Below are 23510 nucleotides of genomic sequence, written 5' to 3'. Positions count from 1 at the left end.
AGTATGTCTATTTATTCCATTTAATGTAAAAAGGAAAATAAAGGAATAATATTTTATATTAAATATACTTATTCTAAATGTAAAAACTGAAAAAGTAATCCAGGCTTTTCTTTTTATCTTAATTTTAGTATGGCAATGTAAAACTCGACCCCTCTAAAGTTAATAGTATGACCCCGGTCTCCTGTGACATTTAAACGCTTCAAAGCGAGCTTCCTATTGGCTGGGCTTAAATAAATAAGAAATCCTCTTTTCCTGTTCAGCAAATGTAAAACAATAAAATAAAATAAATAATATATATATATAAAACTGGTATTGTTGTTACTAAACGAAAAACATTTATCAAGACTCGTTTTGAAAAGAGAAACAGGCACAGGGTGCTTCGACCCCGATATATTTTTAATTGTGACAATAACTAATATACACATGGCTTTTCATCATATTTGCTTTGCCATTTGCTTTTATTTGCCCTAAAACAGTTCCATTAGTAATACATACATATAAAAAATAAAATACAACTTACAGAATAACATACATAGTACAGAATTCTCACAGCAACAATAAAGCTGGATTATTATGATGCAACAAAACAGGTATAAATGATAATAAACGGTTATGCCCACTGACTGCAAAATAATAAAACAATTCTAAAAAGTCTAAAAATACCATTCAAAATGAGGTAAATTGAGTGATCGGTATTCAATAAGCACCATAATGTGGGATTGAGCATGCCATATAAATCCATGCATTGAAGGCATGCACAGTGATAAACCTCTTCCAGAGGCCAGTCATGGTTTGCAATTTGCTACACTGAAATACTCCTATTGAAAAACATGTGCACGTCAAATATTAGGTCTTCTCAGAGTAATCCTAATACCACAGAAATGTATAAATTTAGTAAATATGAAACTATATAAACAAACAGTCAACATACATTACCATTCAAACGTTTGGGGTCGGGAAGATTTTTTGAAAGAAGTCTCTTCTGCTCACCAAGGCTACATTTATATAATCAAAAATACAGTAAAAACTGTAATACTGTATTGTGAAGTATTACTACAATTTTATTGTTTCCCTCCCAAAATATTTTAACATGTAATTTATTCCTTTGATGGCAGGCTGAATTAGAATCATTCAGAAATCATTCTAATATGCTGTTTTGGTGGTCAAGAAACATATTTTATTATTATCAATGTAGAAAACAGTTTAACTGCTTAATAAACTGTGACATTTGTCAGGATTCTTTGATGAATAGAAAGTTTAAAATAATGGTTATTTGAAATAGAAATCTTTTGTAACATTAAATGTCTTTACTGTCACTTTTTTTTTTTTTTAAGTATTCATTTCTTTAAAAAAAAGATCTGACTAACCCCAAACTTTTGGACAGTAGTGTATGATTAAAGTTTCCTTAAAAAAGATAATAATAAAAATATATAGTGGCACAAAATTAGAAAAATGTCTCAAACAGAAAGTCTCACATTCATAAAAGCAACAAAGCTTTGTTGCACACGCACGCACACACACACACACGCACGCACAAATCATATACATTAAATATTCCAGGTAACAACTTAGTATCATCACTCAGGAACATAGCTAAAACATTTTGAAATATTAAATAAAACAATAAAAAAAATGTTTAGTTGGTCCTTCTCAGTACATGCAGTGTAGACAAACAGTCTTTGTGCCATAACTACTTTTCTCAGGTTGTTCGGCTGTTGTTGCTACATCTGATGTCTGGAATCTGGTCTGCAAACGGCTGCATTGTCCACCGGTTGTCCGTTACCTGGTCTAGAGAATGTTGACAATTATTACAAGCACCAGACACATTAAATTGTTCATATTCTTTCTGAACACAATTTGTATGTGCCTGTATCTGCAGAAGGATGGGCTCCAAACGCTTGCTGCGGTTCCCCCCATGATCCATGCGCACAGGTCTTCTCGTACTCAGGGTCATGCTGCTCTTCTTTAATAGCCAATCTTTTGGCATCCTCTAAATAAACAATAACAAAAGACTTTGGTTAACAACATGTTTTCAAAAAGCACATTAATATAAAACTATTTTAAAGTCACCTCATTATTGCAGCATTTATTATAAATTATTCATCTGCTGTGCACATCATTATTGTTTAAATTCATGTAACCCTTGTAATCTTTATTCAAAATAACTTCCCCTTCCCTCTTCTCTTCTATGACGATATGTTTACTGGAGCGAGGGCGGGACAACCTGTCACTCACATGAGATCGACCAATAGCAAACCACAACCATCCAAACATTTCCAGATGGAAAAAAACAAGTCCCGCCTACATTTTTTCTTGCTCGAGAAGCCGTTTCACTCGGATATACATCACAATAGGGAAGAAAATTAAAATAAAAAAAAGTCGGCATTAAACGGATGTTTAATGAAACTCTTCACCTTTGGCCAGAGTCACATCAAATGTGTAGTTTGTCTCTTGGATCTCCTCAGTCTTTCCCTCTCCCTTCAGCTGATCCCTGAGATCTTTTAGCTTGATGTAGAAGTGCACTTTGTCCTGAGCACGAGGAAACTGGGCACAGCGTGGGCTAGACGATGGCATCAGATAGCAAACCTGGACAACAGAACCTCATTTCTAATCAATATGCAATTTTTAACAGGAAAATTCCAAGTACTATCAAGAAAGAAACTCGTACCGTCTCCGTTTCGGGGACTTTGTAGGGCTGCAATCCGAACTCTAAGTTCTTGGCCTTCACTCCAAATATCTCCTTGCAAAATGTTTCATAAATACCTGAAATAAAGGATTAAATTACACAATGGTCTGGTTTCACAGACAGGGCTTAGATTAAGCCAGGATCAGGCCTTAGTTAAATTAGGACATTTATAAGGCTTTTATAAACGTGCCGTAGAAATAACTACTGGTGTGCATCTTGAGACAAAACAATGGCACTGACCTGTTTTAAGAGATGTCAGTGTAAGTTGCTTTCAGTTAAAACCACCCAAACATGCATTTTAGTCTGAGACTACTCTTGAACCTTGTCTGTGAAACCGGGGGTATAAATGAGAGTTTAGACGTAAATCAAAACCTAATCGAAGACTTACATTTCCCATTGAACACAGCGATTAAAGGTCTGTATTTCTGGAGTTTTTCCAAAAGCTGGTGGCCACCTTCACGGATCTCTTTGCTGCAAAACAATACTTTTTTCAAATGTACTCACATCAAGAACTTTCTTAGGACTTAACATCAAATTAGGGCAAAAACTAATTTTTAAGGTGCAGTCGCATTTGTGAAATGTCAACAGACTTTCAATAGTGTATCAATGTAGCTCAGCCAATGAATTCATAAGACTGAAATCGTGCGGAAATCTTTCACCCTTGTGAAATTCCCAATCGCGTGGATTCCAATTTAAATGACTGGATTTCATCTGTGAAAATTTGCCGTGCAACGGTAAATGTGCCCGCACCTTTTTCCCCCAGATAATGCTAAACTCTTACTTTGATAGGTCTTTACTCCCAGGTGTGGTCCTCTCCACCATATTGGTGAAACCAATCCCATAGCGTTCAGGTAGTGTCTGATCGTGCATGTGGTTCAGCTGTTCTTCAGTCAGCCCGGAGAGAAACAAGCACTTCCCTATAAGACATTCAAATAAAAAAACAGGCATAAATACATAAACAACCTTTAACAACGAATGAAATCGGCTGAATAATACATACAAAAATGGTTCCCAGGATTTGGATAATGCCTTCCCTTGAAGGCTGACAACAGTCCAGGATTGATGCCGATCTTTAAAATTAGCAAAAAATGTCATACAATAAATAAATATATATATATATATATATATACACACACACACACACCCACACTTACTGGCCACTTCATCAGGTACAACTGTTCAACTGCTTGTTAATGCAAATAACTAATCAGCCAATAACATGGCAGCAACTCAATGCATTAAGCATGCAGACATGGTCAGGACAATCTGCTAAAGTTTAAACTGAGCATCAGAATGGGGAGGAAAGGTGATTTAAGTGACTTTAAATGTGGCATGGTTGTTGGAGACAGAAAGATGGGCTGGTCTGAGTATTTCTGAAACTGCTGATCTACTGGGATTCTTTAGGGTTTATAGAGAATGGGCTGAAAAAGAGAAAATATCCAGCGAGCGGAAGTTCCGTTGGTGAAAATGCCTTGTTGATGCCTGAGGTCAGAGAAGAATGGCCAGACTGGTTTGAGCAGATAGAAAGGCAACAGTAACTCAAATAACCACCCGAGGTGCAGAAGATCTTCTCTAAACGCAACATGTCAAACCTGATGGCTACTACGAGCAGGAAAACGCACCATGTCACAAAGCTCAAATCATCTCAAACTGGTTTACTTTAATGGCCTCCAGTCACCAGATCTCAATACAATAGAGCACGTTTGGGATGAGGTGAAGCAGGAGGTTTGCATCATGGATGTGCAGCAAATCTGCAGTGACTGCATGATGCTATCATGTCAATATGGACCAAAACCTCTGAGGAATGTTGTCAGCACCTAGTTGCATCTATGCCACAGAGGATTACAGCAGTTCTGAAGGCAAAAGTGGGTCCAAACTGGTACTAGTAAAGTGCACCTAATAAACTGGCCGGTGAGTGTGTGTATATAAGCAATTTTAAATGATTTATGAATGTATAAAAATACATTTATACTACATTTATAGAATAGAAATAGATCAAACTTTCAGTCTATATAAAACAATAACTCACAATCAGCAAGTCAAGATTATGTGTGATGACGTCTGGCAGCTTTCTAGACATGACTTCCTCCACTGACATGCCGTTGAACCGATCTAACGTCCTCTTTGCTTTCTTGGCAGACTCCTCAGCTTCTGTCTTTTCCTTTCCTTCGCCTTTGAGAGGCCTTCCCCTTTTCTTTCCTTTTGCTGTCAGTGTCGGAGGGGCTGCAAAACAGATATTTGATAAGTTGTGCAAATGGGCTGCAGAAATATCCCAGTTAAAAGGGCTGTGAGGAAAAGGCTGTACCTGGTTGTTGGACAGAGGGTTGATGATGATGATTTTGAGGTTGATCTAGATATGAATCTTGATGTGGTTGATCTAGATATGGATCTTGATGAGGTTGATCCAGATATGGATCTTGGTGAGGCTGATGAGGTTGATCCAGATATGGATCTTGATGCACTGCTAAATCAGTCATGATTTTGTCTTCCATGGGTCTCTCGGCGTACTGGGTGGCATTAACCAGCTGGTGGTACTGTGGCACCTGCTCCGGCTGGTACTGCTGGGGACTGGTTTGATACCTGAGAAAACAAAATTACAAAGAAAGAAACACTGCACTTACTTGATACGCTAGGGAATAATCTGACCTTTTCCTTGTCAGTGCTTTCACATTTAACATACACCATCATATCCCATTTTGAGAGCATTTGTCGAGATGTTAATCTTAATCACATTATTGATAAAAAAATCACTGGTTTATTTCAAAGATGTATGAACTCTTTTGGGTTCTTTTTGGGCTGGGCAAACTTACCAATACTGAAGATAATCCATAGGGGCCGTCAGAGATGAATACTGCCTTTCTTCCATCTTAATTGGTGGTCTTACTTTAATAGATTAATATTCATGTTTATGTTACTAATATGCCAGCTGGTAAACCACACCTCCCTTTGTTTGATCTTTTGTTACATCCGTCCCGTTTTTTTTAGACTTTGCTTATAAATTAAACGTCACAAGATCAAATAAAATACACATTAACTAGAAATGTACATATTTTAAAGACTAATCAGCCTCATGTTATGGGCAACACTTTAGGATGCAGCTAACTAGCTCATTGCATTCAATAGGCTAAGAGCTGTGTGTGGACGCATACAAGCATAAAATAACTCGTTTCGTTACATACAGATATATTTCTGTGCGTTTGGGTTATGAATCTTACCTGCCATATATATTCTTCAGACCTTTTCTGGCACATATCAGTATTTAATGCAGAAAAATATGAGCTAAATGATGCTACACATGATGAATGAAGCCGGTGTAGGTAAAAATGTCAACAAAGGTAAAGGCTATATTCAAAATAAAAGTCACTGTTACTGATCCAATTACACATTTTTGGACTTAAAGCTTTACATTTTTATGTATTTATTATAGACGACGATTTAAAATGTGACGTTTTAAAATATCAAGATAAAAAAACATTCGTGCTGAACTTTCATCCACACTTTTATACAATAAAACATTAGTTTTCTAATGGTTGGCTTCACATTGTTGGACTCTACCATTATTTACAAAGGGGAAGTGGTATTTTTCTCTTCATGCATTTCTATATAAAACGCATTTTATGGCATACATGAAATTACTGCAGGTCAAATTATTGTAAAACAAAGTATGTAATCTATTTAACAAATTTTAATCAATTGCTTAGGGAAAATTGGGGAAAATAATAAATTTCAGTACACCCCATGATAAACGTGACTTGCAATACTTCCAAAGCGACCATGTGAGACATGTAACAAGAACGTTTACTGCTGAATGTCGAATAACGAAACCACTCCGTAATGTTATTTCGATTATAACTTAACCAGGTTAGTATATCGTTCTCCAGATTTGATACGGCTTAATGTAGGAAATATAATCCTGTTGTCATTCAGTTGCGCACACTTCATTTGTTGCTTCGTTTAAGATAGCTAGTGATTATATGACCTTATAGCAAAAACCAATGTAATTAAATTGACTGATAAAATACTTCTAAGTTGAAATGCTTGTGTACATTATTCCTTTTGAGTTGCTTCGGAATTAGCGTTGATTGACAATGGAACTGTGTTGTAGACTAGCTGTTAAACCTAGGAAAATAATAAATGGCTTATTTTTATAATGTTTATTATTATTATTTTTTTAAAATCTAAACATGTATTGTTGTTTTAATTTTAAAATATACATTACATTATTTCAAATAGTGGTTATGTGTTAACATAACCCACATTTTTCCTAACTATTTAAATTCCAACACTTATAGTGGGGCAATTATAACTTTTTTCTTTCTTTAGGTATAAATTCTCTTAATTGGCATATCACTTGTCAGCCAGCCAGCTGAGATTTAAGGATGCCAGCAGGTGTATCTTGGTCAAGATATATAAGGATGTTTGCAGCCAGTGTGTTGTCAATGTTTGCTGGAGCACAAGTTGTGCATCAGTATTACCGTCCTGATTTAGTAAGTTTCCAGATTAAGTTTTGTGCTTTTTAATTTGTTTAGGTGTTTGTACAACGTTGATGTTTGTCTGTGAATGTGATTTGCTATTTGCAACCAATTAATTTCTGTAATTTGACATATTGTCTGTAGAGATTTTTTTTGGAATTAAATGCATCAATTCATGTTCTAATTAAGTCCAGGAATGAATCATTTTAACTTCATATCGACTGTAAACATATGTACGGCATAAATAATAATCATATTTTTTTATTTATTTTTCCCTTCCTGAATCATAGACCATTCCAGATGTCCCACCAAAGCCTGGAGAACTGCAAACAGAACTTCTTGGCTTGAAAGAACGAGAGACAGACTCTGTGTCTGAGAAACAGTGACCCATTGACTTGTTTTTCATAGCTACTGTTTATATAAAACATAAAATCTTTTCTTTTTTTCAAAGCCTGAGTAAAATGATACAAAAGGCATTTTATTCTGTGAATAAAGTTATCTATACGTGTACTGTCTCATATAAAAGACTTTCTAACTCAAAAAGATTGTTTTCTTTATCTGTACAGTTCTTTTGTGTTATAGGCTTATTGAGTTTCTACAACCATTTCAGATCTTGATGCTTTTATTTGGGAAAAATCTAATTAAATTAAACTGTCTAAGTAAAAATAAGACTTTTCTCTGAAAAAAAAATGTCAACTGTTTTCGTCTGAGTAGGTAGGGACCATAGACTGTAAAAAAAATAGGTAGGGACTTTTATTATGGAAAGCAGCCAATAGCCGTGCAAACGGAAGTATGCATCTGTATATTTGAGCATGTACAGTCGAACGCGCTTGCCTGACACTATCGATCATACAGAAGGCAACTCTGGTGCAGTGGAAACATGCAGACCTTGTCATTGCCACTTTCAAACCTGCTCAGAAATAAAGAGAGTTTTAAGAGATTGATCACGCACTTTAAGTATCTGCACACTAGAAGCGGGACATGGTCGGTCAACAGCAGCACTTCATGGACCAGACGCTCCTGGGGACCGAAATGTGTTCTCGTGTCCCGGAGGCAGGGTCCCCTGGGACAACTGACAGCAGGGAACATGTGCACCAGCTCCGGTGACGACAAGACCAGCTGGCTCTGGTCTGTTTACAATGAAACCAAACAGCGAACTCTAGGTTAGTTTGTATATTCATGTTATAGAAATGCCCTGGTAATCTGTCAGAGGACCAGAAGGCTGTTTGAATGTTGTATATGAGCAATGCATAAATATATTTTTATTTCATAATTCATTATTCTGTCATAATTCTATTTTACTGTATTATATTATAGATTGTTAAAGTTGAGTTATTTATTGCAGTGATATGTGCTGGCCTGACCTCTGTATGCCATGATTGGAGATGTTATATGAATATATAATGCATGCATTTATGTGCTTGCAAACCACATATAGAGCTGTTTTATGTATATGCTATTAAAGTTTTTCATTTATTAATATTTTGAATGCACTTTTGTTCAGCTTTGAAATTAGTTTTGTTTTGTTTACATTTTTCTTCTAATATTTGTTTTTATTCTATTTCAGCTTTACTTGAATTATTTTTAATAGTTTTAGTTTAGTAACAAAAACAACGCTTGTCTTTACATGAAAACCATCCAAGATTATATTAGCATGCAAATCATTTCTTTTCATAATGCATGTCTCACTGCAAGTTAATCATTATTCATTTTAGTTCGTTTTGAATGTATTCTTTTCATTATATGTTTAGCATGCATAATAAAACTGTGAACTTGAAGGGTCAATTATTTATTAACACACAAGTATGTTGTCTTTTCCCACAGATTTAATTCCTGTGATATCAAGTAACTTTGTCAACCCAGACACCATCTTTGCCAATAACCAGATGAGTCTGCAGGACATTGAGATCTATGGCTTTGACTATGACTACACACTAGCTTTCTACTCCAGTCACCTTCACACACTCATATTCAACATCGCCCGAGACATCCTCATCGAAGAGCACAGGGTGATTGACCCAATACTTTATATATGTATACACACAAACAAATTCTATTATGTAAAATATTATATGTAATTTGTAATAATTATGAAATCTGTTCATATTTTCCATGTGGTGGTGATGCTAGTGGCGCAGAAATTACACACTTAAAACCAAGATATTTAAAATATTTTCAGTAGTTTTAACAAATGAATGCCTTTGGAAACATTATTTTGTCTTTTTCTGTCCACATAACAGTATCCAGAGGGATTGAGGGAATATGATTACATCCCTAATTTTGTGATTCGCGGTCTGCACTATGATGTCCAAAAGGTATGTGTTCAGCCCTCATCTAGAATTTTCTTGAGTTTTCAATGCGTAACTTGTCAATCTCATCCGTACTCTAGGCCTTACTGATGAAGATTGATGCCTTTCATTATATCCAGCTGGGTACTGTGTACAGGTAGAGTGCAACAAACATATCTACTTTACTATTTTTCTACATTATTATCAATCTCAAGATATGTCCGCTCATTGTCATGTCAATGTTTCCGTAGGGGTCTTAACCCTGTGCCAGAAAAGGAGGTCATTGCGATGTATGAGGGTTCCCACGTACCCCTCGAGATCATGAGTGACTTCTATGGCAAGGTCTGTGTGTTGCCGTCTTTTGCTTGTCAAGGGGTTTCTTTGATATCTTAAAGGTGCGGACACGCAAAACTCCCGTCCTTTAATGTTGCTGTTTGAGCTTCTGCAAAGTTAGAAAGCACAAAAGTCACTCTAAAAGGAGTTATTCTCTATATCAGTGCTGAACTCCCTGAAACTCCCTGAGTTTTATTCCGGGAACGAACACGTCACTAATATTCCTCATTTAAGGAATTCCCGCCCAGGGCATACGCAGAAAAAAGGGGCGGGGTAAGTAGTGTGTTGAAACTCACGATTATGGTAAGAGGCGTGACGTTTCCAAAACGCGCTCGAAGCTGTTGACCAATCACAACGCACTGATCCAGCCGACCAATCAGAGCCCATTGCGCTTTTCGGAAGGAGGGGCTTCATAGAGACAGGAACTAAACGGAACGTTTCTGACAGATTGGAAACCTATTCTAGTAGACTTAAAAAACAAAATCAAGACTTTTTTGAAAAAGGGCATAACTGTTCTCTTTTAACACAGCTCTTCTGATCTCTCGTGCAGAGCTCTCACGGTCACACCATGAAGCAGTTCATGGATATCTTCTCCCTGCCAGAAATGACGCTGCTGTCGTGTGTTAATGACTACTTCCTGAAGCACAACATCGACTACGAGCCCGTTCATCTTTATAAAGACGTCAAGGTATAGTTGTTCCCCAAAACGTGCCTTACAATTCAAAAATCAAGATTTCCTTCACCGATATCAGTTTGTAAGGAGACGAAGTGCTGTCATATTTAGGGCACCACAGATGTCAGAAGGCTCAGAATCTCTTGACCACACATTTTGGATAAATACAGCTCCTGAAAGGGCTATTTAAGTTTGTAGAGAGCAGCATGGAACGGTCTAATTTTAGAGGCAGCGTTTGGAAGCACCATCTGTGCCACGTGCCTGAAGAGAAGCAGTGTTACAGATGGACGGATGTCTTTTAGTGGGTCTACAGATCAATTTAATCAATATGAGATGCACATCATTGCTTTTATGTTCAGTCCTTCCTCATTATGCATTAACAAGTCTCAGAGGATTTATGACTGTCCCCAGATGAAATGAGCGAGAGCTTTCACAGGAGGTGTCTGGTAGTGCGTCAGGGCTGTGTGTGTTGCTTCAGTGGTGAATATTGATGTTACGTTGGCTTTGATATTCTGCATCTGGTGTGTTTCTCCGCTCCCAGGAGGCCATTGGAGATGTCCATGTCAGAGGGATTATGTATCGAGCGGTAGAGGCTGATATCGGTAATTTAAGCAATATGTCTATTTGAGAGATCTGACCAAATCTGTCAAGCATCTTGTGACATATTCACATTAATTGTTTAATAAGAATAACGATAATATATAATTATAAATATTTACTGTAATATACTTATCTAAAAATTTGTGCTGTCAAATCGATTAATCTTGATTAATCACATCTAACATAAAAGTTTGTAAATATATGTGTGTGTGTATATATACATAAAAACACACACGCTTTTATGTTAAATGTGATAAATCGCGATTCATATATTATATAATGCATTTTATGAGTGCTGTCAAATCAATTAATCTACAATAATAATAATATTCATAATAATATTTTTTTGTTATAAATAAATAAATAAAATTAATTATGAACAATATAAAAGTGTAATAATATATTGACCTGCTGTAATGAAATATAATAATAAGAATAAAACTATCATTATAAATACGACTGATAAATGATAGGCAGGCACTGTAATAAACAATATAATTTTATAATCTATAATAATAATAGAAGCAACAATATTTATAATTATTATTGTTATTAATACTTATGATGTACTGTTATACACAATATAAACGTGTAATAATAATTTGGTCTACAATAATGATGATAATGACATTATATTTTTTAATTAACAGTTAATATTATTGTGTTATTATAATCATTATGATTCTCAATTAATAACTACTGCAATGTACAATATAAAATGTAATATATGTGATATACTGATCTACAATAATGAATGAATAACAATAACATTTATATTTAAATAATTTTTGTATTATTATGGTAGTATTTAATAAGATGTACATATATGCACGCACTACTCCTCTGTTTTGTAATCATCAATGCAAATGATACAATTTAGATGTACTTGTTATTCTTGTTTTTAATTTTCTGCAGAAAAGTACATCTGTTACGGTGAGCAGACACATGCTGTTTTACAGAAGCTGTCTAAGATGGGCAAGAAGATGTTTTTGATAACCAACAGCCCTTTTGATTTTGTGTGAGTGCAACCAAGCTAAATTAAAAATAAACATCAATACACATAAATAAATGGATCATATGAGAGACACCCTATTACAAAGAATGTATACAAACTAAGTCATTGTGACTAACCGCTTGTAACAAAATGCTCTTTTCAAATAAAATGTCTTTTAATTCCCTTATTGTAGAGATCGAGGCATGAACTATATAGTTGGGAAAGACTGGCAGGACCTGTTTGATGTTGTCATAGTGCAGGCGGACAAGCCAGGCTTTTTCAACGACAGGAGGAAGTAAGTTCCTTAAACCATAAGAAATCTCTGGCCAGGTCTGGCAGTGTTGCATCACTTCTAAATCAAAGTCATTCCGACATTTTTTCCCCGGTTCCTGAAGACCATTCAGACGAGTCACTGATAAAGGCGTGTTGTTATGGGACAGAATTCACCACCTTGAGAAAGGGCAGATCTATAAACAGGTAATCTTTCATGCCACAGTGTTTCTATCCAATGATGATGGTGGAATCTGATCTGTTCACTTTGTCTGCTTCCAGGGAAACCTGTATGAGTTTTTGCGGCTTACAGGATGGAGAGGCTCAAAGGTTTTGTACTTTGGAGATCACATTTACAGTGACCTTGCCGTAAGAATCAGATTCTCTCCTTTTCAACATATACCCAAACATATTACTGTGCTTCGATTTGATAATAAGCATAAAAACACAGATATGAGGTATAAAAAAAATATTTTAGCCATTCTTTTAGTTTTGAATGAAATATACGTTTATTTTTATCAATGCATTCAGAGGGTCAGCGGTAGTTCTGTCTTATTAATATTATTAAGTCAGAATGCAAACATGTTTCAGCATGCCCTGTATAGATTTCACAGGCCTTCTGAAAGCATTGTTTTTGATTGTTTGATATTGTAATGAAAATGATGTCATGATGTGGGTAGGACCTGACCCTGAAACACGGTTGGAGAACAGGAGCTATCATTCCTGAGCTGCGTAAGGAGATCAAAATCATGAATACTGAAGAATACGTCCACACCATGACCTGGCTGCAGGCCCTGACCGGGCTTCTGGAACAAATGCAGGTCAGACCACCAGGGGGCGCACTAAAGCAAACTAAAGGGGACGCTCTAAGACGGTGTTATTCAAATGGCGGGCTTGGTTCCACCCGGACCGCGGGACATAATTGCGCCATTTTTACTGTTTCTACAGATTAAAGATTAAAAACAACACAAGCACTCAAGGTTGTTTATGGTAATTATCTTTCGGAGCTATATCTAGAAGATTTTTTTTCTAGAACCAAAAGTGCTTCATTCAAGCCCTTTCCTCTCCGTGCGGATTGCTTCTCTCCCTTGCTAAAAACGCAAAGCGTCACATTAAGAGCTGCTCACGATACGGTTATTTTAAGTAGCAGAAATACGGTGAGCAGCAAAACAGATACTTTTGCTAAAACACTGCAGAAAACGAGAATGCAGCTAATACAATTATTTGTATCTGTCATACAGATGACTCTGACCGTTTAAAGGTGTGACATATTATGCCCCTTTTCAGAAGATGTAATATAAATCTATGGTGTCACTAGAATGCGTCTGTGAAATTTCAGCTCAAAATACCCCCCAGATAATTTATCATAGCTTGTCAAAGTTGCCTCTTTTGGGGTTTGAGCAAAAACGCGGCACTTGTGTGTGTGTGTCCCATTAAATGCAAAAGAGCTGCTGCTCCCCGCCCCCATTCAGAAGGCTGCCGATCCTTTACACAAGCTTCGTTCGGATGCAATAATAAAACGCAAATCTCACTCATCCAATTTTGATTTCTCATTTCATGAGCCCTTTAAGTGCATGTACATTTTGAGAACTGCTGAAGATTACATTTAACAATGTTATTAATAATTATTGTTTTTAAAGTTTTAAAGTGTTGTTTTAAAGCAACACTAAAGAAATTTTTTTACCTTAAAATGATGTTTCCAAAATCGTATCAGTGGTTCATCAAGTCGTAACAGGGTGTAAGGCACTTCTGGATTCGCTTTGCGGTCCTTTATAGGCTATAACCGCACTATGCAAGTTTGCCAGATCGGGTCGCGTTTCTGTAGTTCTAATGAGACATAAGAAAACTACAAATTTGACTTGCTTTACGTCTAGCGTTAAAAAGCGTCTTTTTTTTTGTTTTGTCGCAACACATCATACTTTCATGAAATCATGCAACATACTCTACCTTGTCTGTGGACATCGTTCATTCCAAAGCCGGTTTTGGATAAACAGTGAGCAGTAACTGCGGTAGGCTAAATTATTTACAATAGCGGTAATGAACAATTCCGCTTCCAACCTGTAGGGCGACCGAAGAGGAAAAGTTCTTTAGTGTTGCTTTAACATTAGATGACTGTAAAGCTAATCTGTAGCGTAAATAAGCATCCAATATTGACCAAGTTAAACGTTCCCTACGCCCAATGTAATGCATGATGTCATTTCCACTGAGCTAGTTTTGCTCAAGCTGCATTTGTGTTTATGTGGCAGGTGCACCAGGACCCTGCGTCACAAACTGTGATCCAGCAGTGGATCAGTGAAAGAGAGGATATGAGGTAACTAATCTCAAATTAATCTTTATATTTCTTTTCTACACTTCGACCAGTGTTATTTTAGTACCATTGAGAAACTGTTATAGTTCTTCAGGCATAATGAGTTGTGTTTTATTTCTCGAATTGAGCTTGAAAGGGCCAAAAGGTATCACTTTTTGGGAACCAATTCTTCAAAATAACTTGTTGTTAACAGGCTACGGACCAAAGACATCTTCAACGGCAAGTTCGGGAGTCTTTTTCGCACGTACCACAACCCGACCTACTTCTCGCGCCGTCTCTCCCGCTTCGCCGACATCTACATGGCGTCCCTCAGCTGTCTGCTGAACTACGACCTCCAGCACACCTTCTACCCCCGACGCACACCCCTCCAGCACGAGTCTCCCATCTGGCCCGAGGAGACCAGCTTCCAGAGCCACAGGACAACCGCCGGATCCCAGAGAGAGACTTAAAGACAGAGGCGTACCACAGAACAGCCACGGTTAGATGTTACATCCCTTCCATCAGATTCAGCTTGTAGTTTTGTTGCGATAAACGTGGGTGAGTCGCTTCAAATAATACAATTCTAGTGTAGATCTGCGCTGTGGTACATGCAATCTGTCGATACCTTCATTTTATCTGTAACCTTTCTTGTAAAATACCACGTAAAATGGATGACAATGGAGTTTACATGGATAAGAGAGTACTTGAGGAACTTCGTGCTGTTTTAATGTGCCTCGGATAGATTTTATTTTTACATTTTGTAAGTCTTTCTCATCATTGGCCTTCATGAATCCATCTCCATTAAGCTCATTGAAAGACTAAGGGAGTGGATACTTGACTCAAACATGTTTTTTTTTCAAAGTGAACGTACATATTGAAGTGTTAAAGTTGATTTAGCTGAACCTGGGTTCAGATAGCTAATGAAGAACAAAAGGGAAACTCTCAGGAAGACAGACGGACACTATATTCATCTTGAAATAATTTCAGTGTTTAATGTTTTAAAAGCCTTACATACTGTTTTCGCAATATATGATGATAATATACAATGGGATTCAAAAGTGTGAGACCACTAGTGAGAAAATACTACTCAAAACTATGGGGTCAGCAAGAATTCAATGAGCAAAAGTGACAGGCATTTATAATGTTACAAGAGATTTATTTTTCAAATAATTGAATACATTTTACTCCTCAATAACGACTGCTGAACATTCAGCTTTGCCTTCACAGGAATAAATAAATGTTTTAAATATATTAAAATAAAAAAGTGATTTTAATTGGTAATAAATGCAGTGAGAGACTTTTTCAAAAACATGAAAAAATATTGCCAACCTCAAACCTTTGAACGATAGTGTATAATTGATTTTATTACAAATCATATTAAGTATAACAATAAGAGTGAAAAGATTAACTGAATTTTTATTATTTTTATTATAAACTTTTCAGGTATAAATTCGATGGGGTTTCAGATTTTTGCTCCCTCCTATATGTTTTTGTCAAATGTTGACATTGTGTAACTGTTTCGAAATCAACATTTATAGCAGAATAAAATATCAATAGTTGCTGTACAATGAGAGTTCGCATGACTCTTAAAGTGAAGGAGCGTATTGTATTACTTTATTTCGCATAATCGCCTGCAAGGCATTCTTTCTGACATGGTAAATATATATTTTTGACTTTTAAAAATAAGTTCAGTATACTGAACTCTGTATTGTATGAATGTTTGCATCGTATTTTGAATACGCACACTAGTTTTTTTGTCTGCTTAACTTTCTTTTTGATACTGTAGGAAGTCAGAACCTGTCATGTGTTCATCTTTATTAGAATTGTATTTTATGTGGGATATTTATTACAAATGGAAACAAATGAATCATTGTTTTGTCTCTTTTTTTATTGTTTTATGCTTTTGGTAGTACAATGCAAAGTAAACTGTCTATATATAATTATCTTAAAACAAAATCTCAGCAGGCATCTCCAATTTTATTTTCTAAGCCTGCTTTTATTAATACGATTATTAATTTGCTGGCAAAGAGTAATTTGACAAATGGCTTTTTAACAATTGGACACGGTGACCAGATGCTTCAGATTACTTTTAGCTGGTATAAAGAAAAAAAAAATCAGGAATTAGCTGTAGCCAATATCTGATCTCATTCTTTAAAGCCGATAATATGATGGTCTGACCGTCTCGGAACAAAACGCACTGCCGTCACACAGTCTCTCCAGAGCTCATTCTCAATCATGGAGAGCCTCACCACAACAGATTTGTCCATGACGGCACAACCTACTATTTTTCCACGCGTGGGCTACAGCATACTATCATACCTCATGTTTATAAACACTCTACTTTCTGTGTTTAATAACTTATTGGTAATTGGCGTGATGCTGAAGAACGTCCATTTTCTCAATGCGATGAACGTCATTATTCTCAGCCTGGCTGTGTCAGATCTTATGATCGCCTCCTGCGGCTCTGCCATCGTCACCGTCACAAATTATCAAGGGTCTTTCTTTTTAGGCCATGCAGTCTGTGTTTTTCAAGGATTTGCTGTGAACTACTTTGGTGAGTTCTGATTTAGGTTATTGTATTTGTTTTGTGTTATATAATGTGTCCCCAAATATGTTGATGCACTTCTGAGGATTTTTTTTTTCCCATGTAGAGGATATAATATTTTTCCCATGTATATTCTGTATATTTTCATGTGTAAAGACCCATTAATACAAAAGCCAATTATTCAATGTTATATTTAATATTAATATTATAAGAATTTATATTATTTATACATTTTGAATGGGTCTTTACACATGAAAATATAATAAAATGTTTGAGGAAAATAAAAAATATTTAAAATATTTAATATTTATTTGAATATGAAATGTTATATTAATATTAAATGTTTAAAACTAAAATATTACATATAATATTAATGATATGTTTTAAATATAACATTGAATAATTTCCTTTTGTAGAAAAGCTATTTCATGAGTAAAAACCTGTTTAAATTTTGTAAATAATATAATATTTATACATATTAAATATTACATTTGTATTAATATGATGCATTTTAAATATAAAATTGTATAATTGGCTTTAGTTTTAATGATATTATATTTTCATGTGTAAATACCTTTTCAAAATGTGTGAGAAAAATTATTTAATAATATTTTAGAATAGTATTTTAAATCTTTTTTTTAAAATGGCATTTTAAAAATATTAAATAATTATGATATTAAATGTTTAATACTGAAAATATTTCATACTAAATAACATTATATATAGGATAACATTAAATAATTGGCATTTATATTAAGGCTGTTATATTTTCATGTGTAAATATATACACATATATTTATAATAATTGTATATTATATGTATATTATCTGTACTAAAACAATGACTGATTAAAACCGTATCTGTAAAATATGCAAAAATTGTGATTAATCTCATGATTTCTGACCAGTTTTGAGAAAGCTGGATAAGCATGAAAGAAACTGTTATATATAGCTAAAAAAGTCTAATAAAATGTATGTTAATGTCTTGTTTTCTAGGCCTGGTTTCATTATGCACTCTCACACTACTGGCATACGAGCGGTACAATATAGTCTGCAAACCCATGGCAGGCTTCAAGCTGAACGTCTGCAGGAGCTGCCAGGGCCTGGTGTTGGTCTGGCTCTACTGCCTCTTCTGGGCCGTCGCTCCACTGCTGGGCTGGAGCTCGTACGGGCCCGAGGGCGTCCAGACGTCCTGCTCATTGGGCTGGGAGGAGAGATCCTGGACAAACTACAGTTACCTCATCGCCTACACGCTTATGTGCTTCATTTTACCCACTGCTGTCATTATATACTGCTACAGCAACATCCTTGTGTCCATGAGGAAGGTAGGCGACGGTCATAGTCAATGATTCACTCATAACAACTTCACTTGTTTCATTACTGGATCACTGTAAAAAATTATATGATCAATAAGCAGAGTTGGGGAAAGTTACTTTTAAAAGTAATGCGTTACAATATTGCGTTACTCCCTTAAAAAGTAACTAATTGCATTACTTAGATACTTTTTTAGAAAAGTAATGTGTTACGTTACTTTTGCGTTACTTTTTTCCCCACCTGGGCTGGGCTTGTTTTTTTATAACACAAAAGTTCTATTTTTGGGCAAATGTAAAGACCCTTCCACACCAAAAGTGAAATAATAATCCTCAGGCTGAAGGACATGTGTACAGTAGAGGAAAGCACACAAGCAAACCTTTCTATTGTCATTTTTGCTTATTAAACTGAATCATCGAAGGTCAGAAGCAAGCACATTGGTCAATAAAGTGAGATGAAATGCATAAACAAATTGTTTTATTTAACATATTTAGTTATTTTGAGGTTTGCATAGTATTCTGATTCTGCATTTCACTGATTTTATTCATTTTGAGGAATATTGAATATTTTTTGTGCAAGTGAGATGAGTAAATGCTCACTTTTAGTCTAGAACTACAATAAACATCATGTTCACACACACACACACACAAACACACACACACACACACACACACACACACACACACACACACACATCTGCACTTTGATTTGTCTCAACATGAGAACAGGAGAGCTGTCAGTCAATAAATGGGAAAACAAAGTAACTTGTGTTACTTATTTGAAAAAGTAACTCAGATATTTTGTTGTAAATTTTAAAAGTAATGCGTTACTTTACTAGTTACTTGAAAAAGTAATCGGATTACGTAACTCAAGTTACTTGTAATGCATTTCCCCAACACTGCCAATAAGTTATGCCAACATATGTTTTTACATTGCTTTTTACTCATCAAAATTAGTTAAACAATTTTCAACTTTTTTTGTTATACAAGATTCAACTAATTTTTTTAATGCATTTTAATGTATAAACATCCAAGTTGATTGTACTTAAAAATTCAAGGCAGCAACTTTTTTTTTTTTTGAATGAATGAATGATTCAATAATTTTTTTTTTACATTCATTATGTCACCACATTTTGATGTAACCATTTAATCGATATACAATCTTTATTGGAAGCGTCAATATACTTTTAAAAGGTGATTTACTCTATTTTGATCGCTACGGTAGACATCCGTGTTTATATCCGAACTATAATCTTTTATCCCAGAGCTTCTCATTTCACTGTAAATGACATTTCCATCATTTCAGATCAACAAAAGCATTGAGCTTCAAGGAGGCAAAAACTGCCTGGAGGACAACGAGCATGCGGTGCGGATGGTCCTGGCCATGCTCGTCGCCTTCTTCATCTGCTGGGTGCCTTACACCGCCATCTCTGTGGTTGTGGTTGTGAATCCAGAGATCTACATCCCACCTCTGGTCGCCACCATGCCAATGTACTTCGCCAAAACCAGCCCGGTCTACAATCCCATCATCTACTTCCTTACTAACAAACGGGTCTGTTTCATGTGCCTTGATGCCTGTTTCAATACATTGGTATTTATATACAGGGCACACTGTGCAATGAAACGCCCCAGTCATTCTCTGAAATATGTTTGTCCAGTTCCGAGAGTCCTCTCTGGAAATCCTGTCCTGTGGTCGATACATCCCTCGTGACTCTGCTGGTGTATTGATGAGCCAAAGAAGGGTTATTCCAGTCTAATCTGAGGTGAATCATTGTGTATTACTGTTTAACAATTATACAATTATATATACGTTTAAATGACAAAAATCCAAGTTTTTACAGTGTATACACGTATGACGAAATGCTATAAAATGCAGAGCAACCTGGTTAAAAGTGAGCATCTTAATCTCATAATTAGAGTGTTAAACCTTTCCCAAAATAATCTCCTCAAAATAAGATTACTGATGTGATCACTATGACAATAAGAGCATAACCTTAATTAAAGACCAGTGCTTATGACTATTCTATTAAAAATAACGACTCGCTTCTCTTAACCCAGACCTTTAAGAAATCAACAAATGAATAAAACCTTTAAAGAGCAGAAATAAACAGCAAAATAAATAAAATCAGCGTTTGTGCTGTAATTGGCATTGTTCTGGTCTGGAGATGACATGGATCCAGCAAATTTCCTAAAACAAAAGCATCCCTGGTGACCGTCAGCCGTGCAGGGTGTTAATTGAAAAAGGCAAACAAACGGAGAGCCATGGTAATGATGAGGGTTAAAATAAAGGGCTTTATATGAGCTACAACAGACTCTCAAAAAGCAAGAGACAAGAGATGGAGTAAAACTAAGGTGCAACTTTATTCATAGAAATCGATATGTGATATAAAAAGACATGGAATTTGCTGTTATTTGACTGGAGATGAGAAATAATTCCACCGTTGTTTGGGGACAAGTGAACAACACATGGCAAGTCACTATAGAAGTTGCATTTGTGGCTGCCAATTGTCTAGTTTTGCTGGTGACTTTACACGTAGGAATTCTCGCCAATTTGTTCGTGGCGTGGGCCGTGCACCACCAGAAGTCTCTCCAGACGTCCAACAACGCGCTCCTGGTGAATCTGGCCGTCATTGACATCCTGCGATGCGCCATTGACTGCCCGTTGCTCCTCAGCATTGTTTTGAGCGCTCGCGACGCGGCGCGAGACCTCGGACTGCTTTTCTGCAGCGCGCAGATCGCGTCGTTTTCTCTCATCTGTTGCGTGCAGTTGTTCACGCTAGCGTCCATCAGCGCCGAGCGATATCAAGCCATTGCGCATCCGTTTAAAAGCGCCGAGAGCAGAAAACGGGTAACGGTGTGGATTCTCTTGACCTGGCTGGCTCCAATCTCCATTTCGGTCATTTGCGTGCTTTTTGCGAAAGACTCGCCGGTGTACGTAAGATGCAGAGGCTTGCGGATGGACACTTTCGACTCTTACGACACTTTTGGACTTTATATTTTGACTCCCGTCTGGTGCGTTTGTTTGACTGTCATCGTTGGATTTTACGGCCGCATTTTCCTGTTGGTAAGAGCGCACGGTCGGAAAATATTCGACAAGGGTTCGCTTCCACCACCTGGTAAGAAGAAAGAGGATAAAAAGCAAAAACAGGAGGAAACAAAGAATAGTGTTAAAAATGAGAGAGAAAATACACAGACAATCGATACTGGTCATTTAAAACTCAATGAAAAAGAGCCGTCTAAACAATATTTACATCCAACATCTGAGGAACTTCCCGCAACAACTGTGACTGACTATTTAGATATAAACGAACCAGAGATTGTGACTGAAAAATCCAGGAATGAACTTCCCAATGAAACACCGCAGGTTCTAGAAGGCATTGTGGAACCAAACGACCACCAAGATATTTCTCCATCGGCCAATGAAGAAGTTGGTGCTAAGGTTACTGATGGAGAAGTTTCTGGAGGGTCAACTAATGGAGAAGGGGGTGAAGAAGACCCAATCGATCATCGAGATACAACTTCAGAAACTTCTCCATCAACTAATGAAGATGGTACTGTTGAGACAAGCGTTCCACAAGATATTACTGAAACTTCTCCAGCATCAGGAAATGGAGAAGGTGCTGAAGAGCAAAGCGCTCCTCAAGAAACCGCTGCAGAAACGTCTCCAGCATCAACTGGAGAAGCAGCTGCTCCACAGGAGAAGGAGGAGGAGGAGGTGGTGGGTGCTGTCTGTATGATGCCGTCTCTCGCTCAGAGAGAAAGAGGAAAAGCCAAGAAGGAGAGCAAACTGGCCAAGCGCTCCGGATACATCATCTTCACCTTCCTCATATTCTGGATCCCGCTAATTGGGACAGTGGTCTTGAATCACTTCTATTACCGAGATGGCAATCTAACAGTGAGTTGAGTTGCGGGATAATATAATTTGTCTCACAATTTAAATGACAGCATAGGCTACTTATTACATGAGAAAACTGCGTTAACCTAACCAGCTCAACTCTTTTCATTAGGCTACTGCAATTTTTAAAAATAATATCAATATTAAAGATTCAAGATTTTGCATTGAAATGTAAACCTGCAATGTAAAAAAAAATATATGATCAATACGTTATGACAAGTTTTTACATGGCTTAAACTAATGAAGATAGGCAATTTTCAACTTTAAGTTATACAAGATTCAACTCATTTCTTTCATCATGTAATTTAAGTTGAAATGACTTAAACATCTCAGTTGATTGTTTTCTGATTGAAAATTAAGGTAGCAATTTTTTTTTACAGTGTGGTCAGCTACTTAAATTGTGCATTAAATACAAATAATAAAGTAGATTTAAAAAAAGTAATAATACTAAACAAAATAGCAGTAAGACAATGAGTAGTCAAATGTACAGATATAATAATAACAAATCGTTTTTTCTTTTCTTATTTTTTTCTTATCCTTTATAGAGTTTGTTTATGCTTATGACAAAAAATAAAATAAATAAATAATAATAATGGAAGATATGAGTGTTCAGATGTTTGTTCTAGAAAGTAATACTGATTTTACTTATTTAGAAGTGCATTGACCATACTGCCAAGTGTAATGGGTATCATCCAGCAGTTATAACACCGTTATTAATGTGTTTCAGGTGGATGTTTTTCGGGAGCTGGAGATTTTAACAGTGTCTTTGGTCTGCATGACATCCCTCACTAACCCCATCATCTACGCAGCGGTCAATCCTCAGTTCCGCACAGAATTTCACAATCTAAAGACGAAATGGAAAGCATTTTTTACACATTCATAGAGTTTTATACTCTTTTGACTTTTACTTGTGGGGTCATCAGAGCTTTGAACCCACTACGCCAAACACTTCTGTCTGATGTTGACTAATTATTTGCGTGTATCCGCCGTTAACTGAGTTTATTTGTGTTGTGCTATGCTTTTGGCCACAAACTGAATTAGGTGATGCTTTCCTAAAGCTTAAGATATGTTTAAACGGTTAATTGGATGAAATAGACATATTAATGCTTTTAAGTAATATTTATAAGCAGCTGCATTTTGGTACCTTTAAAATCCAGT

At 36.2% G+C, this 23510-nt stretch overlaps 5 protein-coding genes across 6 annotated transcripts; 4 read left to right on the top strand and 1 right to left on the bottom strand.

Annotated features, from left to right (window-relative positions):
• Positions 1 to 432: 432 nt before the first annotated feature.
• On the bottom strand, positions 433 to 6195 carry tdg.2 (thymine DNA glycosylase, tandem duplicate 2). Of its 2 annotated transcripts, none has more exons than XM_079603099.1 (11): positions 5902 to 6195; positions 5497 to 5569; positions 4992 to 5266; positions 4716 to 4909; positions 3687 to 3756; positions 3468 to 3603; positions 3075 to 3157; positions 2669 to 2763; positions 2415 to 2586; positions 1868 to 1990; positions 433 to 1788 (listed from the first exon to the last, which is right to left on the bottom strand). In XM_079603099.1, exons 1-11 carry the CDS (start codon positions 5906 to 5908, stop codon positions 1700 to 1702), a joined length of 1317 nt encoding a protein of 438 aa, XP_079459225.1. In that variant the 5' UTR covers positions 5909 to 6195; the 3' UTR covers positions 433 to 1699. The 2 variants fall into 2 exon arrangements, with proteins under 2 accessions (XP_079459225.1, XP_079459226.1); XM_079603100.1 differs by having other exon boundaries at positions 433 to 1783; positions 5902 to 6182.
• Positions 6196 to 6435: 240 nt separating this feature from the next.
• On the top strand, positions 6436 to 7669 carry uqcc6 (ubiquinol-cytochrome c reductase complex assembly factor 6). The gene is made up of 3 exons (XM_079603105.1): positions 6436 to 6547; positions 7010 to 7173; positions 7449 to 7669. The coding sequence occupies exons 2-3, from the start codon at positions 7066 to 7068 to the stop codon at positions 7542 to 7544; spliced, it is 204 nt and encodes a 67-aa protein (XP_079459231.1). The 5' UTR covers positions 6436 to 6547; positions 7010 to 7065; the 3' UTR covers positions 7545 to 7669.
• A 250-nt stretch (positions 7670 to 7919) lies between these two features.
• On the top strand, positions 7920 to 16468 carry nt5dc3 (5'-nucleotidase domain containing 3). Its single transcript, XM_079603095.1, has 14 exons — positions 7920 to 8321; positions 8983 to 9167; positions 9399 to 9473; positions 9548 to 9603; positions 9698 to 9788; positions 10330 to 10467; positions 10994 to 11054; positions 11968 to 12070; positions 12240 to 12341; positions 12442 to 12523; positions 12599 to 12685; positions 12997 to 13137; positions 14563 to 14627; positions 14818 to 16468. The coding sequence occupies exons 1-14, from the start codon at positions 8039 to 8041 to the stop codon at positions 15071 to 15073; spliced, it is 1725 nt and encodes a 574-aa protein (XP_079459221.1). The 5' UTR covers positions 7920 to 8038; the 3' UTR covers positions 15074 to 16468.
• A 265-nt stretch (positions 16469 to 16733) lies between these two features.
• Positions 16734 to 23212, top strand: parietopsin. Its single transcript, XM_079603104.1, has 5 exons — positions 16734 to 17157; positions 18144 to 18472; positions 19764 to 20009; positions 20116 to 20220; positions 23080 to 23212. The coding sequence occupies exons 1-4, from the start codon at positions 16839 to 16841 to the stop codon at positions 20212 to 20214; spliced, it is 993 nt and encodes a 330-aa protein (XP_079459230.1). The 5' UTR covers positions 16734 to 16838; the 3' UTR covers positions 20215 to 20220; positions 23080 to 23212.
• Positions 20765 to 23235, top strand: LOC306994076 (uncharacterized protein; the record flags this gene model as incomplete). The annotated part of the gene is made up of 2 exons (XM_079604390.1): positions 20765 to 22352; positions 23080 to 23235. The coding sequence occupies exons 1-2, from the start codon at positions 20880 to 20882 to the stop codon at positions 23233 to 23235; spliced, it is 1629 nt and encodes a 542-aa protein (XP_079460516.1). The 5' UTR covers positions 20765 to 20879.
• Positions 23236 to 23510: the final 275 nt, after the last annotated feature.

This window comes from Phoxinus phoxinus (genome assembly GCF_949152265.1).
Source record: "Phoxinus phoxinus genome assembly, chromosome: 25".
Classification (NCBI taxonomy): domain Eukaryota; kingdom Metazoa; phylum Chordata; class Actinopteri; order Cypriniformes; family Leuciscidae; genus Phoxinus; species Phoxinus phoxinus.
Note: the sequence above shows the minus strand (reverse complement) of the source record. Positions and strands in the feature narration are given on the sequence as shown.

Coding starts and splice junctions, on each gene's coding strand:
- tdg.2 (XM_079603099.1), bottom strand. Junction 3,757..4,715: donor ATAATCTTGACTTGCTGATT/GTGAGTTATTGT, acceptor CTAATTTTAAAG/ATCGGCATCAATCCTGGACT. Junction 2,587..2,668: donor AAGTCCCCGAAACGGAGACG/GTACGAGTTTCT, acceptor TCTGTTGTCCAG/GTTTGCTATCTGATGCCATC.
- uqcc6 (XM_079603105.1), top strand. CDS start 7,066: ATGCCAGCAGGTGTATCTTGGTCAAGATATATAAGGATGTTTGCAGCC. Junction 7,174..7,448: donor AGTATTACCGTCCTGATTTA/GTAAGTTTCCAG, acceptor CCTGAATCATAG/ACCATTCCAGATGTCCCACC.
- nt5dc3 (XM_079603095.1), top strand. CDS start 8,039: ATGCAGACCTTGTCATTGCCACTTTCAAACCTGCTCAGAAATAAAGAG. Junction 9,474..9,547: donor TGCACTATGATGTCCAAAAG/GTATGTGTTCAG, acceptor TCCGTACTCTAG/GCCTTACTGATGAAGATTGA. Junction 12,071..12,239: donor AACAGCCCTTTTGATTTTGT/GTGAGTGCAACC, acceptor CCCTTATTGTAG/AGATCGAGGCATGAACTATA.
- parietopsin (XM_079603104.1), top strand. CDS start 16,839: ATGGAGAGCCTCACCACAACAGATTTGTCCATGACGGCACAACCTACT. Junction 18,473..19,763: donor TCCTTGTGTCCATGAGGAAG/GTAGGCGACGGT, acceptor CCATCATTTCAG/ATCAACAAAAGCATTGAGCT. Junction 20,010..20,115: donor ACTTCCTTACTAACAAACGG/GTCTGTTTCATG, acceptor ATGTTTGTCCAG/TTCCGAGAGTCCTCTCTGGA.